This window comes from Scophthalmus maximus, chromosome 4 (genome assembly GCF_022379125.1).
Source record: "Scophthalmus maximus strain ysfricsl-2021 chromosome 4, ASM2237912v1, whole genome shotgun sequence".
Classification (NCBI taxonomy): domain Eukaryota; kingdom Metazoa; phylum Chordata; class Actinopteri; order Pleuronectiformes; family Scophthalmidae; genus Scophthalmus; species Scophthalmus maximus.
In genome coordinates, this window is record NC_061518.1 from 16,290,926 (window position 1) to 16,310,000 (window position 19,075).

The following is a 19,075-nucleotide window of genomic DNA, read 5'->3' on the forward strand; positions in this document are numbered from 1 at the left end:
GGTTTAAGTCACACTGTGGATGTGATTTTCTTATTCATTTGGTAATACATTTATTTGCATAATAACATAATCTAGCAGAATCAAACAGAAGCAAAAAACACATGCCATGTCTTACAAACAGTCGCTCAATTGATGTGCGATGAGCAATTAGGGGTCTTCGAGCTAGCTGGAGGACATAATGAATAGGGTTAAGCTCTGCATTTTGAGGGAGAGAGAGGTCTGTTTTCATGACTTGTGTTAGAGAAGCTAGTTCAATCAAATTTGATTAGAAATTAAAATATTTATGATATCACAATTTCTGCTCCACCACCATAAGTTTGACAGTTTTTAAATAGTTAGTTACTTTTAACATGAAGATTTTACACAATGAGATTTTTTATTCTATCATTTACATATATTTTCATATATATATATATATATATACTTACACGTGCGTGTGTAATTTGGATAAACTGACCTTTTATAATTTTCACATGCATCAGAGTAATAATTTGATAAATCAAACAACATAGATAGTAGAGTAACTAAATTCTAGTACTTTGAGATTGCTTTTAGCAATGTATGCTCTTTTAATAAAATGTATTATTATTATTATTAATTCCTCTCACTAGTGAGTGATCACAAAGTGATATTGATTGTCAGTCACAATGGAATTGTGGTAAAACGTATCTTGTCACACAATTGTTTTTAAACATTTTCCAACAGTTAGTGAGTATTTGGAGCATTAGTTTACATGTCCCACTGCAAATTTAGTTTCTGTTGAAACTGGGTTGTTATCGGCACCAGACCAGACAACATCACGTGAAAAAAAAAACCCTCTATTGACGTCTGTACGTGCCTGTGACGTCATGACGCAGCCCGCGCGCTACTACGGATGTAAACACTGCCCGGTTCACGTGGAGGGAAATAAAAAGCGACCATGGCACCGAGGCTGGAGCGTTTCGTCAGCCCGGGGAAAGGCAACGGTCTGCGGGCGACGGCCGGGGTCAGGAGGGGAGAGCTGCTGTTCTCTGCCGAGCCGCTGGCGAGCTGCGTGTCCAACCGAGTGCGAGGAGACGTGTGCCACCGCTGCTTCACACGGTGAGACGCTCGAACTGAGAATACATCACCATGACTGACACAGTACACAGAGTCACACACGTCGTTTCCCTCTCAACCCCTGGACTCGGTCAGTGTGAACGACCTATTATACAGTTAATGGTATAAACGTGTTGTTTATTGCGTTTGTGCCTCGTAATTAGTTATAGCTCTTTGAAATGTGCAGTAGTAGATAATAAGTTCTTCAGCTGACCACTAGGTGGCACCGTGTCTCTTTCCTGGTTTCAGAAGTGGCAAGAAAGTGAAAATGATAACTCACCGTTATTATTTGGCATGAACATAATTCGTTGATTGAAGCTGTCAGTTGTAGTAAATGCTACAATTGGGACAAAGATGTTGCACAGACATGGATGTAGTGCTTTTTGGGGGTCGTTGACCACTGTTTTCTATTGCACTACATGTAAATGTTCTCAATGTAGATGAACGTGTGATGGATGGATGGATGGATGTGTTTGTTGTGTTTTGATTAATACTGCAGACACTGATATCCAAGGCAAATTTACCACTGGGACAATAAAGTCTCTCTTTTCTTATTGTGCAAAGAAGCTAAAGTGTATCTCATTAGGATCCCAGCTCCTAACCAAGATTCAAATCATAGTGTGGAGACCCTTGGGACAAAACTGCCACTATTACTACAGATACCTAGCAAACCTGGGGCCATGTAATATTCCATTACATTCAGTACACAGGTCACAGTTCACAGAGCAGCTGGGTTTATGTATTCTGTGCGAAGATATAGATTTGTCTTACTATTTTTGCCATACCATTTATACCATGCAATGCTACTGGCATATCTCCTTAATACCCCTGGTTGTATCAGGCCATTGTCAGTGGGCAAAATATCATTTTTGAATATATGCTGCTTTCTCTACTGTGGCCAAACTCATTTCAACAAGCAAAATACATGTATGTGAATTTAACGAGGCTGGTGAGGCGAGACACAGGTGAGCTGGTTTCTTGTTCAGAGACTGCAGGGTGAATGAAGGGTAAATGACTCCATACAGCCTGGATAATAATAAAAAAAAGATTACTGAGGTCAGTTATTCAGATAACCTGTGGGAGAATATCAAGACGTAGCTAATGTCCAGTTTTGATCTGAGTATGATTAGTTCATCGGCAACTGAAAACCCTCTAATATCTGCTGTTATTCCAGTGGATTATCCATTTACTTCTCACACTGTGAGCTTGTGTTGTCCTGTGTAACTTGGGTAGTACTGATAAGATAAACTTGAGCTCGGTAGTTGAGATATACATTTTCTGATGTCATATTAAATGGTATCTTTCCTTTGGTGGTGTAAATGCTTTCAATGTGTTTTCATATTGGGACTCTAGGTTGTGTTGGATTTGGAAAGTACAGCAAATAGACAACCCCTAGTCGGTAATTTTTAAAGACATAAAGGAAACGAGAGATTTAGGATGATGAATGTTTAATGAAAAAGATTGAAGCGCAGATGAGTTTAAGATTAAATATGACTCCCGTCTCTGATGAATTTGTTTAGACATTTGTCATTTTTTTATGTTTTTGATTAATCATTTGTATAAATAAATAGCAATAACTGATAGTACTTCAATTTATCCTGGACTGTATTTTTACAGTATGATTCAATGGCAGATATGATTTTTTGAATAGCCCTTGTTTGTGCATGTTGTCATGTTGAGGCTGGCGTATCCTTTTTACGTTTGCTGTGTGTGCATGTACATGTTTTGTTGGGGGTTGGTGAATATAAATTAAGTTGGACCGTGTTATGTGCCTGGAAAATAAAACAACAAACAGATATGAACACATGGGTCTTATCTGGCACACAGTACAATATCCACAACTGTGAGAACGGTCAGGTCCATACTGGAACAGATTCCTTCACTGGGTTTCTACTGCTGCACTGCTGCAAACACAGCATGACAGGCCTTAGATATTAAACAGCCTTCTCAGGCGGTGATGAGTGCATGTAGCTCTGAAGAGCATGCACTTTATCCTCTGGTAATGATGTTAGTAATTCTTAACCCTCAACTGTCCATGTGCCTCTGCGAGAGAGACACTTCACCCCAATCACCTTCTATGACTGCAGTAGAAGACCGCAGCTGTGGTGTGTTTTTCTCTGTGTGTGTGTGTGTGTGTTTCCTCTCTCAATTACTGGCCTCAGTCTTGCATTCCTATTAGCGTCAGTTGTGGCAACTCACTGTGATGTCAAGCATTGGTTTGAGAACTACCCTTTTGAAGCTTGGAGTTTAGCATTTTGTTATTTGGAAACTAGAAGTAACCATATTTGGAGGAGCGGGGGGTGGACCTGACTGAATGCTCGACCACTGCACGTACACCTAAACCTGGGACCTACACCCATTGGATGGTACAATTTGTCAATCATGCTGTACCCTCGCCCCAATACCATTAAGAGCTGTATCGTCTATTTCACTCTGAATTGGACCACAATTTACGAAACAACCATCATGCTGTATTGAAGAAAACTTGAAACTAGCGATTGAGACCATAAACTCCTCAGGAAAATGTTTACTGCGATTATAAATCAAGTGGAGTCATTTTGTCATAGACTTCTATAGAAACGGACTTCTTTGTGCAACCAGCGGAGTCGCCCTCTGCTGGTCATTCGAGAGACTACAGGCTTCAGGCACCTTCGCATTGGCTTCACTTTCCGGACCTGGTGACTGCATCCAATTTTATATACAGTTGATATTCGTACTATATGCTTATTGATTATTTGCTAATAGCATATAACTCAGAGAATCACAGTGCCTCTACTATTCATGTATCTTTTTTATTATTATTAATTTTGTGTTGCACTAAATTAACCAGAGTAATTTCACAAGAGTCTCATATTACAAAAACAAAGAGAAAGAGCAGGCTCAGCCTTATCTTAATGATTTTAATGTTCACACACAGATTGAAAGATATGTCAGACACACACACACACACACACACACACACACACACACACACACAATTTGCTCCAAGCTCATAAAAAAATAATGGAATTCAATTTAGTGGAGGCACAAACTCTAATTTATTATTGATTTCTGTTTTCATACCTCTATTCTCCTATGTGAGAGGGTGAAAATATGTATTTTTGAGATATTGAATAAACGTCAAGTTACAATGTTAAGGCTTGTGGCCGGGAGTCCTAAAAGTGTGTGGGTGTTGAACAAGACCGCGGTCATGTTGTCTGGAGTATGATCATGTTTTTGAGATATCGAATAAGTGTCACGGCTACAGCTGCTTTGCTTGTGGCCGACACTCATCAACCACAGTGCACATCTTTTTATTGATTACATATCAGTGAGAGAGAGTGTATGTAGTATTGGTGTCGCAAAAACAGTTGAAGGATGTAGAACACACTAACACACACACACACACACACACACACACACAGATGAATGCAGACCAAAGCCTCGTATCTCTGAGACCCAAGATCGGTCTCAGAGATGTGAGGTGTGTTTTTACTAAAACACAATTAGACTCGCAGCGTGACTGAGTGTGGAAAAATCTGAGTGCATATTTATTTGTGTCTTTATCTAATCGCGTGAACAACAAGGAGATGTACTTTATGTTCAAATGCACGTGTTTCCTAGTGTGCAGGAAATGAGCAGGTGGGGGGAGGAGGAGGGGGGGGCATCAAAGCTGAAGTTAATTACAGGCCTCGAAGGCTGTATGTAAGTAATGAGTGATAAATGCTGAGTACACACACACACACACACACACACACACACACACACACACACACACACACACACACACACACACACAGAGAGATCTCAACAGGATTCAAACCGCCAGAGGTCAACAAACAAACAACTGTTATCGTTCCTCAGACTCCTTGGGAGCGATGAGGGGGGTAAAGGAAAATAATAGGAAGGAAAAAGATTTAAAAAAATTATGTATGTCCTGAACATGGCAGAAATACAAAGTAAAGCCACTTCAGTACATTGCTTCGCTTATTAAGTGGAAAACCTGGTGTTACAGGCGTGTGTGTTCTACCTAATTGTGGTTCCCTGAAGTGTGCTTCATGTTAATCAGTGTTAAATTGTTTTTTTATTTGAAGCCTCATCCCTTTGGAGGGCTGCATCATATATGTATCATAAATTGATATTGATTGATGTTAATCCTGTTGTTCTGCCTGCTCGTCTGATGATTTTACAGCACAACCGTGTTTCATGTTATTGTTTTAAAGTGTCCTGTGCCCCCCCAACCCCCCCGGGGGGATCTATGAACACTGCGGCGTCAGCTAATGAGGGTTTCTATGAAAATATAATGAGAGGCAGAGAGTGACCTCGAGGTTTAGGCTTCATTATGATTGAATTACGAAAAGGAAAAATAAAAAAGCTTGCCCAGCGTCAAACGAGGGTCAAAGGAGGACTGTATTGTCGCCCCGCTGCTGCTGTTATCTGTTAGAGGGTCTTTGTGGTTATTGTTCACGTTGCGATTGGTAAGTTGCATCAATGCAATGCAGAGAAGAAAACAGCATCCATCGTGGAACAGTAACACGGAGCCTCACAAGGCAAAACTTCCGTCCAAACATGCCGTTTTTACCATTCAGATCAGAGTCGGTGATTAACTTGCAAACTGTTTCACCTGGAAATGTTTGCACATGGCAATATGAGAGACGGCATCTGTTTCAACAACAATTTGTCTTTGTTTGTGTTTGTCAGTGAGGGGAAAATGAGGAAGTTCCAGAAAAAGATGGAGAGATGATGACACAGTCTCTGTTGGACAGATATCACATCAAACACACACATACCCTGATGAGTTTCCCTCTGACAGACCAAAGAAGAACTTAGAAGCGTGTCGCTCTGCTGCGTGGATGTGTGTGTCCGTGTGTGTGTGTGTGTTTGTTTATGAGTGTGCGTGTGTGTGTGCCTGCGTGTTTGTGTGTGTTTGACGAGGGAGGCCATGGCAACATAATCTTTGTCAGATGAAGTCTTTGTATTTGACACCAATCTCTCATTCACTGTCTCTTTGGACTGCTCAGAAACAGCTAACAAACACACACACACCCACCCACACACACACACACACACACACACACCCAAACCCACAGCCCCACACACACACACACAACAGAGCAATCATAACAACAAAACATCGAAAACTTTTGTCTTATTTATAGCGAGGAACTTGTGATTGCAAGTTGGATCCATTTCCAGGGGTTCTTTGTTATTTCAACGAACATAAAAAAATATTGACAGGCACTTGAGAGTTTAGTTTTAATTTCAGCTGGATGTTTGAATGTCTGTCATAGGGAGGCTGAACTTGCAGAAAGACAGCAACAACAAGGCAAGGCAACATTAGATGAAATCATGACACAAGCCTTTTGAGTCAGTCAGTAAAAATATGTCTTTATTTTAGAATGCAGGGATGGAGATGCAACTTTGACTTGTTTTGTTTCTAGTCAGTGCGATGAAACAAAATATCAAAGTGAGATAAAGGCATGGAGGCTGTTTTTAAGATTTATTAGACCACAATTTACAAAGCAACCATCATGCTGTATTGAGGAAGACTTGAAACTAGCTAATGAGACCATAAACTTCAGAGGAGTTTACACATGTGAATGGCAAACTTTGCCATTCACATGTTTATATCTGTAAACGGCTTATGACTCATCTCAGAACTCAACAGGAACTCTTTGTTTTTCTTTCTATTTTTTCCCCTCCGGTCTCTCCCTCTTTGCATATTCATTAAATGCAAACTCTGCAGTTTAATTTGTCATGTGCTTGTAGTACATGCTTTGTTCATTTCATCTATACTTATTTTTCATTTTTTATAAATACTCAACTTTAATACTGATTATATTTTTCTTCAGTATATTTTACCCTTAACGATTAGAAACCTTATTAAAAACCCAGGTCACATGCAGAGCAGCTTCTCCACACTAAACTTTTATCACAGCCTACATGTTTGACCTGTAAGACTCTAATGCTCTTGTCATCTGTGATGTGAAATTTCAGATTTCCACACAGTCAGAGAAATAATAAAGTGTGAGTCCTGGTCATAGCTCAGTTTTAAACTCTTAGCGCACCACAGAGCGTGTCCCCAGCCTGGCAGCTGTCAGTGCTGTCAGCCTAGGAGTTGCTCGCGCTGAGGATGAATCAGTGTTGGCTTCAAAAGCTTCGCTCATGTTCAGCATTGAAGCTGAGAGAGTCAGGGCAGCGAAACCGGAATGAGTCACACTGCTCTGCTCTGCACTGCCGTCTGTTACAACATGTACAATGACTCGGCCAAAAAAATCAAGTCAATTCACTCGAATCTCAACTGAATGATTCAAATCATCGGCGTTCAGGGGACAGCCCTAATTTATGAGCCATAAAACACCAGGATCATTTATTTTTCATTCATTTGACACATTGTCAACCTTTGAACATATTTTTTTTTTTGGTTAAGTAGGTTCATGTCACTTCAAGTGTGTAGACATTTTGGTTCATGTTCTCTCTTGAGTCTTTTAAGACTCATGGATGTCTCTCGCTCTCACACACACACACACACACACACAGTGTGGATGCAGCGGTATATGAGGCGTACAGATTACGAGTTTAGTTGCAGTTTGACGAGCTTATAGGGAAGAGTCGGAGCAGATGAGAGGAGGGAAATGGTTCAAAAGGCAAGTCAGCACTCCTCTTCTCATTCGTTCCCTCCTCTCGATTTATCCTCCCATCTGCTACTTCTGACATCTCTGTCTTCCTCCCCTTTGCCTCTGCCTCCACCGTTTTCATCCCATCTGCTTTCCTTCTCTCATACTCTTTGTTTTTTCACCCATCTCTTCCACAATCTCCTCATCGTTCATCTCCATACTCTTGTCCCACCTGACATTCTTCTATCTCCTTGCTTCATTCCTGAATTAGATTATCTTGCCTGCATATGCTTCTTTCTCCTCTTCTCCTCTGTTCTCCATCTCCCTTTAGTTTTCCCTGCCTCTTATAGTTAGATGGCTAACATGCACGCACGCACGCACGCGCGCACGCACGCAGGCACGCACGCAGGCACGCACGCACACGCACACACACACACACACACACACACACACACACACACACACACACACAGCTGTATCACTGATTTGCTGTAAAGTAGGAACAAGCATCCCCTTGTGTGTATTAATCAAGCAGAACATCTGGGGGTATAATTGTATAATCATTTTTAACTCTACTTGTGAGGACCACCTCCCTTTGTAGAAATGTTCTCTAATTCCTCTCGAGGTTAAACCTTTAATCTTTCTCGGCTGGTTTTGGCATAATGCAACAAAATTAATGAAAGTAACTTTTCTGGGTTTCAAGCAAGTGCAGAACCTTCAGCGTCTGTCTCTCTGTAAATTCACATTATTCTGATCTTAGACTTTTGTGCATCTGTTACTTATTAATGCTAATGTCTCTTGCAAACCTCAAGGCAAACTGCTGCAAAACACCCAACAGAAAATCTATGTGGACAGGAATGATCTAAATGATCTCTGAGATAAATACCTTTCATTTACTCACTGTTGTCCAATCACCTTTGTCCGTGACCCATCTGGGTGAGATTTCTACGCCTCATTAAATATTGATACGATTCAATTCACTTGTCTTGGGATTTTTGTGGATTCTTGCCTGAATTTCAATCGACACATCACAAAACTAGCTCAGCCACCCTTCTTTTATCTCAGGAATCCAGCAAAGTACAGATCCGTCTCATTCTAGGACACCAAGAAAATTAATCATGCCATTACACAGCTCACCCAGACGATTAATTCTCCTTTTTCTTGCATAATTCAGTCAAATTTAAACTCTGGTTGTTTGAAATGTGCAACTGTCAGGCTTTTAACTGAGATCAAACAACATCCTCATATTTTTCTGGGTCTATTCTCTTTACACCAAGTCCTGTTATGTTTTAGAACAGCATTCAAAAATTATTTCGATCACTTTCAATACAATGCATGGAAGACCTGCAATATTTCAATATGTCAGGATATGAATATGAATGAATGAACCTCCATCCTATCCTTTTTCTGGCTTTGCCTTTTGTGTATATCTGTATCTCAGATTTTAACCTATCATCTTGATCTAATTAGATGATTGTATACACTTCATGTACTCTGTTTTTAATTTTTTATTTCCCACTTAATGCAGTAGAAACAAATTAAGTTTAGTAAAAAGATGTGACCTGAACTGCACAAGAGAAACTATTGCTGTCTGAAAAGGCCTTCAGACATGAACCAAAAAAATGCCTGGCAAATGGGTAGACGTTTCCTTTGGGCCATAATTTGTATGCATGTGTGCGTGCGTGCATGTACTCTCATCATGATGATAATAAATCCGCAAAGAGACTCGTCCCATATGAGACCCCTCAGGTGTCAATGAGTCATCCTCTAACAACAACCATTAAGAACTCAGCAAGGGATCGAGGACAGCTTGAGATGCAGCACAGCTGGTGTCTCTCTCTCTCTCTCTCTCTCTCTCTCTCTCACTCTCTCTCTCTCACTCACTCACTCACTCACTCACTCACACACACACACACACACACACACACACACACACACACACAGCAATGTACTTTACTTGCCAGTCATACACTAAACTTGTGTTGCTGTTCCTGTGGATGCCTGCAGTGTACAGAGTGGTTCAGTTCTGTTATTGGCTGTATTGTTGTAGCACTGCTGCAGCACTAGATGGCAGTAGTGTCCCTCCAGGAAACGTTCATTTGCTCTACGCTCATGCTTACATTTTCTCACATGGACTTTGAAATTCGCTGCTGTGTCAGTGCTCGCGATGAGAGAAGGTTTGTGCTGGAATTGGTTCTGCTACACGAGGAAAAGCTGATTTGTAAAGAGTTTTGAGAAGGAGCCGTTTCATGTCGTCTGCACTAGCGAAGGCTGCAGGCGACAGGAACGATAAGTGGCTCAGTCAGACTATATAGTCTGTGGGTTATGAAGTATAGTATTGTACTTTTGCAAGAATAACCCAATCAAAATGCTACAAAATCTTGGCGTTGGTGAGTTTTCTCCTGCCATTTGGAAGTCATCAAGAATTGTGCTGTTGATCTATGTTAATGTATGTCAGTAGTTTACTTTACATACACATATCCGCACACCATTACCTGTCACGAGGGAAGGAAGGGACCATGCTGTGTTGGCCACTCAGCCTGGAAATTAGAAAATTCACTCAGGCACGACCGAACAGCCCAGAAAAGAGGACGCCACTAATTATTAACATACACAAGCACACACACACACATAAACATAGAACTAACTCTTGTGGCTGCGGTGGCCACAGTGCAGCAGCCAACACTCACGGGAAATTAATTACCATGTTACATACACACACACACACACACACACACACACACACACACACACACACACACACACCAGAGACATGCTGAGGTAGGCCTAATTAGATGTCTGATAGCAGAGACTTATCAAAATTGACCACAGATACACACTTGTGAGAGCACAAATCTATGCTCTTGCATATCAATGCATAAAAGCTCATCCTGTCAGTCACTTTTACTGTCGAGGGACAGTTTTAATTCGTGCTTTCTCCTGCTCCTGTTCCTCATTTTCTTTTCTCCTCTCATTTCTGTCATCCCATCTGTTCCCTGCATGACACTTTTATCTGTAAAGAAATCTTGGTGATGATAATTGTGTATTTAATAGTTTTCCACAAGAATCCACTAAATTGCAGGTTCATAGAGTTATACAGCTGTTGTTTCAAAGAAGAAAAGTGGGCACAACAAGAATATTATTCATATAACAATATAATAATGGATAATTTAATTAAATCATGCCCCACCCCTGGATCTGTACTTTTTGAGTAATCCTGCTGAGACACACACAAACAAATGGCAGTGAAAACATAACCTCCTCGGCGGAGCAAATAACATCACTCACATGGCTTTGTAGGCCCTTTTGCCAGATACACAATTTAAACACTAAATTAATAATCCAAATTGTTGGTGATGGGATGACTGTTCATCTTTGCAATCAATATGTTTCGATATATAAATGGGGAAATAGGAAGCACAACAAAAAAAACAGAGGTGATCGCATTGAGAGGAAAAGGGGGTAGCTCAGAAAGAAATAGTATATATTTTTTTCTCAATTCAGCCTTCTGCTTGTTTTAATAAAAAACATGTAATGTTATTCATGAGTTTTCCTACTGGGCCCGCTGTCAAAGCTTGGACCTGACATCCAGAAGACTATCAAAAAACATCTGACAGAGACATTATGGGAAAAGAATGGCAAAAATAAAGGCAAAGAGAAGAAAGTGAGAGAAACAGAGAGATGGACTAAACAAGGGAGGAAAGAAGTTTGAACGTAATAAGAGATTGTAGCTGAATATGAGACAGATGCTTCTTTGGGGGAAATCATAATCTCAGTATGAAAATGAGTCAGTCTATTATACTGCTGCACACTAATGAAGTGAAGATAACTAAGGACTTTTATATCTTCTGCCATCTTATCTCATTTATTGTGATCCATCCTGCTCTGCTGTTACTGTCCACATCTATATTCAGTGTGTATCATACTGTATGTACTGTACTGTATGTACAGTAGCAGCATATATGTTCTTGAACTCTTGTTGGTTATTGCCTAGAGGCGGCAGCAGCGGAGTTGTCTGTGCGTATTTGAATCATGAAATAATGTGCAGGCAATGTACACATTATGTGTGGGTGTTTGTTTCTTCCTGAACCAAATGATCCCAAATGACAACAAGCAGTCTGTTGAAAATACTTGGCTGAACTGTTGAACTTAATGTTAAAGAAAAAGTGCTTTTGTTGTGGTTGTTTTGGAACAATGGTCATTCTATTTCAGATGGCCTTCAAAATGAATTTGTCACATTTCTATATTGTCCCGTTCTCTCATGTCAAATGAGCAGAGAGGAAACATTTTTGTTTTCCTGTGTCTCATGAGCGAGAAGAAATATTCATTATTTTCAGCCAAGATATGACCTTTTTAGTGCTGCTATTCCCTATACACCTAGATTGTGTGTGTGTGTGTGTGTGTGTGTGTGTGTGTGTGTGTGTGTGTGTGTGTGTGTGTGTGTGTGAATACACTGTAAATACCGAGAGCTTATCAGCCTGGAGGCGGTCACCATAACAACAGTTGCTTTGGTGCAGCTGTGCAGTAATGTAGCTTAGTAGCTACATGTATTGGGCTGATCTTCTGTCTGTTTGTCTCACATCCTCCCTCGGTCTTTCTCCTCTCAGTCCATCTGTTGTTGTATCCATATTTAATTACTATAAACACTGACAGACAGTAGTCATCTCTTTCACTGTATATGTAATTTAACCATTGCATTTTTGATGCTGCATATCTGCATTTTCCTCAAACTTAATTTGAGAAAAACACCACAAATGAGTGACCAGATGAAAAAAATCAGGCCACTTCTTCACATTGATTCAAAAGCTCTGTAAACTAATAGACTCTAATTTATGTTCAGTACAATGGCATAATCTCTTTAAAGCTCTTTGAAAATATTTCATAATTTTGTGGCGTACTGTATATCATCAGATTGTCCATCGCTGTCTGTCAGAAACTTTCTGTCAAATACAATTTTTAAACGTTTATATCTGCTGCAGTGACGGTAGGTTCAGAGATGTCTCTCTGGTCAGATGGGTGTCTGTTGCTTCATGTATGGATCAGATTGCAGTGATGCCATTTTGGAGGCGCTTTAGATGAATGCAGTTTGGAAACTATGCTGACAGTCAATCATGTAACTCATCAGGGGCCAGTTTTAATTACAAGTCGGTAATCTCTTCTTTGTCTGAGGAGTTTTCACAATGACTCTTGAGAATTAATTCACAACTTTATTTAGATTTACAACGTAACTTCCTAACTCACAAAGAGATAGAAAATGGAGAAAACTCACTGTGGAGCTAATAAACATTTCATCACAAAGACAAAATCTCTCTTTTTGATTAAAAATGATTGATTGATCTTAAAGCATGTGATTGCCTTCCAAGGGGCAATATTTCCCAGAAAGTTAAGCCACAAAGAACAAGTATAGAAGTGAAAGTGGGGTCGTGGTCAGCGTCAGCCTTCCTGTCTGGGGTCATGGAAGATGGATGGACTTCCTGCAGCTTGTGATGTGTCCAAACTTTTAGTGTCTGAGTTATGTGCTTAGTTGATCGGTTGAAGCTGCACAGAACCTAACTGTGTTTAGGTCTGGCCTGGTCCTATCTTTTATTATTGCTATACGTCTCACACTGCAGGCATGTGTTTCTTAAACGGTGGGTGGCTTCCCTGTTTCTGGTCGGTCTCAACATGACAAGAATAGCTGTGTTTTCATGAACCACCATCCCTGGGTGAAACTATAAATCTACCGTTGGGTTCCAGTCTGGAAAGGTCATCGCAAATAAGACATGGTGGAATAACAAGAAGGGCGTGGGGAAAGGGAGGAAAAGATGAGACGAAGGCAGAGGGAAGCTATAAATTAAGAAACGAAGAGGTTGAGGAGGAGAGAACAAGAAAAAGAGGAGTGTGTTTTGGAAACTTAGCCGAGCCTACAGGGGCATTGAGCCAAAAACAACAGACCAGTCTGGTAACACACTGATAGATAGTCATCATGGGGAAACACTTAACTTCTGTCACTAATGTTGACGGGCAGCAGCCATCTGTCAGACCCACACTGTGTGTTCTTACTAGATGTCTGCTTTTGCCTCTAAGGGTCTTATAACATAATCTACAGCTTTCATTAGTAGGTCCAATTTGATCTAATGTGCCACATACAGTACGATTAGCCCTGGGCTAATGTATTCATATCCATCATAACATGTTCTCCATTACTTCGTTTACTTACTGTCCATAAGCACATTATACCTCCCATTGTCAAATATAATCAGCAGTGTTTTATCATTTTCTCTTGATCGCATGATGAACCAGACAGAGTGATTTCTTACTATATGTGAACTCATGCCAAACAAGCCTCTGGCTCCACTGCTCACCCCGACTCCCCTAGGCTTACTGTATGCTTCTGTTGATTTTGTTTTAGTCCTGAGATAGATATATAGAGATAGATATCTATCTATCAAAAGTCCATGTTAGTTTTGGTTAAGCTCACTGTTTAATTTTTTTTGTCTTTCTTTAGTCCAACACCAGGAAAGATGCCTTATTGACAAATCAACGTAAATCTAACTGTGAATTGGTAAACCTTAGTGTTTTACTATTTTGTGTCATACAGTAATTGTCTATGATGGCGTGGTTTAAGTACATTTGTAAATATAATATTTGGCACTTTTATGCCCAGAAAGCAACATAAGTTATTAGACAGTTAACTAAGACCAAGATACTTTACCCCAAACAATCTACTACATTATATGATGGGTTATTTTAATCACCCATAGAAATACACGTAGCTATCACATACCCATCAAAATTGAGAAGCCTATCTTGATTAAATGGTTTGGCACAATAGTTGTCTGGGATACTGATGTTCAGTGAAACCAAATCTCCACCTGCAATCAAAGCAGCAGTGTCATTTTCATGTGGGATGCTCACTGCCCATCGTTGACTTAATACGGCTTTGAAAGTGAAGTAACATTATTTAACATCTTAACTTTAGGTTACCTCCATCTCTACATGGTGCACATTAAGGTGTCTCCTCAGATTTGTGAATTTCTTCAGTGATTTTCTTTAGCCGCAGGGCTTCTCTCCTGTTAATACCACGTACTCAAATTTTCTCCAGGCGGAATTATGTTTGAAGTAGATTTAAACGTCAACCCGTTTTGTTGCCGTCATGTTCTTTTCTCTTCAGTGTGCCTTATCCAAACTCATACAGCAAATGTGTTCAGGTGCAAAGATAAGTGCACCTATAGGTGCAGTTTAGCATTGATAGCTCATGGATGCTGTGCTGGTGAGCAGAATCACCAGAAAGATGATTTGAGCGCGCTGGAAAAGAAGTGTGCAGCGCAGCCGTTCAAGGAAAGACATAATCTCATGAAAAAGACACTATGGTCACTGAAAAGCCCAAGTGAAAAATACCCACTTGATATCTCAAGATTTCTTGAGTCTTTGTGCAAACTTCAGATAAACATTGAAGCAAATTTTGCAAAACGACCATAAGGACTCTGGATTTAGTGTCCTATCACTTTCACTGCAAGCACATAGGAATTCAGCCACCTTTAATGTTAATTTAATGGTCACTATATACTGTGTGTGTGTGTGTGTGTGTGTGTGTGTGTGTGTGTGTGTGTGTGTGTGTGTGTGTGTGTGTGTGTGTGTGTGTGTGTGTGTGTGTGTGTGTGTGTGTGTGTGTGTGTGTGTGTGTGTGTGTGTGTGTGTGTGTGTGCGCACACACACTCTACTGGCTGTAATTGGCTGTGTGAAGCAGACAGACATTGGCGAGCTCTAGCTTGTTATCAGACTGACAGGCAAACTGGAAAGGACAGCAGTGTCACTTCAAGAAACACAGCAGTCGTGGAGATGTACAATACATACACACAAGAACAGAAATGAGCAACACAAGTGGACACACTCAGCAAACAAACGCTGGCACTTATGCAGTTGATCTGATTGAAAAATACAGACTGTGACTGTAAGGAGAGTGTAGCTAATGTATTGCTCTCAGATAAAAATGTAGAAGAAAATGAATCGGTAGATACAACTGGATGCACACAACTGGATTATGGATGCACACTGTCAGGATGCTTGAGTGGGAATGTGGATGTGTTTGGTAATGTAGCAGCTCTGAGACTGAAACAAGTTTTTTATCTGGAGCCATTGAACAGATTTTATTCAAACACTAAAATGGTGCAACAGTGATGAAAGTCTGTCATCTGTGATTTTAGAAAGTTTACGGCCCATTCCATTTCACAGAGTCAATCATTATAAGGAAAGTATGAATATTTTTCTACCTCTAGCCTCCACAGATCCTTTTGATAAGAGTGAATCAGCCTTTGAATTATTTTATTTTTAGTTTATGTCTGATCACCAGATTTTTTCTTTGTGGAAGTTGAGGCGACAGTCTGTGCAGAATGAACTCATCTTTTTCTTTCTCCCTCTGTCTAGACGAGAGACCTTGCTGAGGTGTTCCCAGTGTAAGACTGCTCGCTACTGCAATATCACTTGCCAGGTGCTGTATAGTGTGTGTTCGCATATGAAAGTGTTTGGAAATGTTTGAGTGTCAATTAGTTAAAATGGCCTTCTTCTGCAGAAACAAGCCTGGTCTGTCCATAAGAGAGAGTGTAAATGTCTGCGCGGCCTGTTACCCAGAGTTCCCACTGACTCAGTGCGTCTGGCTGCGAGGCTCATCTTTGCTTTGGTACGTTTCTGGAGTTTCTCATTGTTAGACACTCAAAATAATGTGCACAACGTCAACAGCAACAACCCTTTGTTTTGTCGGATGTGAAGTGCTGTACGTTGCTACTGTGTGAGGAAGACTTCTGTTTTTAAGATATTTTATCTTTTTCACTAAAGTATTAAATGCACCAACCTTGCACTTATGAAACACTCTTGATGTTTTCTTAGTCCCCGAGAAGTTACTTTCACTTCATCTAACAGTAGAATTACGCTTCAGGAAGTTCAACACATAATATGTAACAAAAGTATGAAACATTCTGGAAAACTATAATGCTAAAACTATAACACACTACTGCCCCCTTCTTCTTTTTCTCCCTTCTAGTTCAGTCCATCTAAGGGCAGTAGTAAAGAGTTATACACTTTGGAGGAGCATGAATCACGTAAGTCTTTCCTCTGTGAGTTTTTTGAATCCAATGGCAGTGCAGGAATGTATTTCCCCTGTGTATGTCAGTGTCAAAGCAGAAGAGAAAGCTTGTTTGTGCTAAATCTCTTCCTGCACATTGCCAGAACATACCTGGGGATTTTCTTCATTTACCTTTATTTTTTTGCAGACCTGACTTCCATGTCTGAGCAGAAGAAGCAGGGTCTATCTCAGCTGGCTTCTATGTTAGAGCTGTACCTTCGACAAGAGGCACCTGACCTGGCACAGGAAATGACATCATCACTGCCGCCATCCTGCCGAGAACCCCTCAGCCTTATAGCCAAGGTGGGCACATGGAAACACAATATAAATGGACACATAAACATCTGGTTGCAGTCATGCACACGTGAATACCAATTCACAAGTACACACTGCGTCTAGCCGTGCACAAAAAAACACTAGAAACTATCATTGCTTTAATTATCCCCCCTGCTGCGTTTGGATTGACCCCAACACATGTCTAAGATCTCACTAGCATCTGTGATTAGATCCGAGTGTGTGTGTGTGTGTGTGTGTGTGTGTGTGTGTGTGTGTGTGTGTGTGTGTGTGTGTGTGTGTGTGTGTGTGTGTGTGTGTGTGTGTGTGTGTGTGTGTGTGTGTGTGTGTGTGTGTGTGTGTGTGTGTGTGTGTGTGTGTGTATTCCGAGAACAACCTCGGGTCTTACTCTCTTAAAACACACCAGATGCCTTCACCAGCATTTTTACTGCAAATTGTCATATGTGCATGGATATGTTTGTCTGCACCTCTGTGATCTGATGCCTGACTCCTCTTTTAGACTTCCTGCCTCCAAGGTGTTTGAATTTTATTTTTATTTTCCAAGCGACTGAGCCAAGGAAGATTGTTTTAAAACAAACGTGAGCAGTACTCAACCATGAACTACATGACTTGGATGTTCCGCACGCAGAGTAAAAAACACCTAATTGTTTCATCTATTTTTTTATCCAATACTTCATTTGCATTCGGACGTAAACTTTGGTGTTTGAGGTGGTTTTAACCAAAGCAAATTACACAAAATGCTGAGATGAGTTTTTACTCTCACTAACAACTGAGTTCAGGGATGGTACTTTCTGTCAGTTGGTCGTTCCACCATTTTGATCCAGATAAATACTGGATGTTCAGATATTCCACGTCTCTAAAAGGATGAAACCTAATAACTTTTTCTCAGCAACACCATGAGGTTGGCATTTTTTTTCTTGTAAATATCTTGACTATTCTAAGGCTTGCCATGAAATTTCACAATGACATTTATGTTCCCCATAACAGAAGTATAATTTTAATTTTAGTGATCTGCTGTTTTTCAACTGGTGATACCATCAGGTCAAAATTTCACTTTATACAATATTTCGATTTATGATCACACACCTGCAAAATGCAGCATATTGCATATAACATTGTCAATACAAGCGTTCTAACATGACAACCTTTAATATACCTTTAATATAAACTACTAACATTTTTGTTAACATTTTATTTTACCACATCTGCTATAGGTTAACTCTGGATCACAAATTGGTTAACAAAGAGCATTACAGCCCCACAGAAGTGTTGGTATGGCTTTAAACTTGTTGTCTTGTTGTTTCCTTTCTTGAATCACTGCAGTGTTTGGACTGTAGAATTCAATTTCTGTTTGTGTATTTGTTTGCATGTGCACAATTTATTAAGGATTATGAAGGTGGATTGAGAAAGTAAGAGGGAAATAATCTTGTGTGTGTGTGTGTGTGTGTGTGTGTGTGTGTGTGTGTGTGTGTGTGTGTGTGTGTGTGTGTGTGTGTGTGTGTGTGTGTGTGTGTGTGTGTGTGTGTGTGTGTGTGTGTGTGTGTGTGTGTGTGTGTGTGTGTGTGTGTGTGTGTGTGTGTGTGTGTGTGTGTGTGTGTGTGTGTGTGTGTGTGTGTGTGTGAGAAGGGGTTGTTTGGATCTAAAGCTGAGAAAACTGGAAAACTGCTGATTAAATGCAGTTCAAGATTCCGATGGGAATTCTGCTCCAGTTCGAGGGAGATGAAGAGCCAACCGCGTTGAGTGGATTAAAGAGAAGAAAGGGATGAAGAGTGTATGAGAGAAAACAAGAGGGGAGGAGAGGGATGAGGGAGGTAGGGGGGGGGGGGAGAGGAGGAAGTCATACAGATAGTGAGAGAGAGAGAGAGAGAGAGAGAGATTAAATGAGAACAGGAAATGTACAAAGTGTCACAGCTACTTTGTCAGTTAACAAAAATTGTCACTGGGTGATACCTTTCAAAAACAAGAGTTAAGGGAACAAGATTTTATTCATTTAATAGTTAGTATGACA

The 19,075-nt window shown here is 40.4% G+C and overlaps 1 protein-coding gene across 2 annotated transcripts in view; it reads left to right on the plus strand.

The window, feature by feature from the left end:
• The first annotated feature begins 858 nt into the window (after window positions 1-858).
• Window positions 859-19,075, plus strand: part of smyd3 (SET and MYND domain containing 3) — a 61,789-nt gene continuing 43,572 nt past the window's right edge. The window contains exons 1-5 of one of the 2 annotated variants that reach the window (XM_035628983.1): window positions 859-1,080; window positions 16,080-16,143; window positions 16,225-16,332; window positions 16,693-16,750; window positions 16,922-17,076. In XM_035628983.1, coding sequence (XP_035484876.1) covers window positions 920-1,080; window positions 16,080-16,143; window positions 16,225-16,332; window positions 16,693-16,750; window positions 16,922-17,076 — 546 coding nt within the window. In that variant the 5' untranslated portion in view covers window positions 859-919. The remainder of the gene's footprint in view (window positions 1,081-16,079; window positions 16,144-16,224; window positions 16,333-16,692; window positions 16,751-16,921; window positions 17,077-19,075) is intronic. The other variant, XM_035628984.1, reaches the window with a different exon arrangement.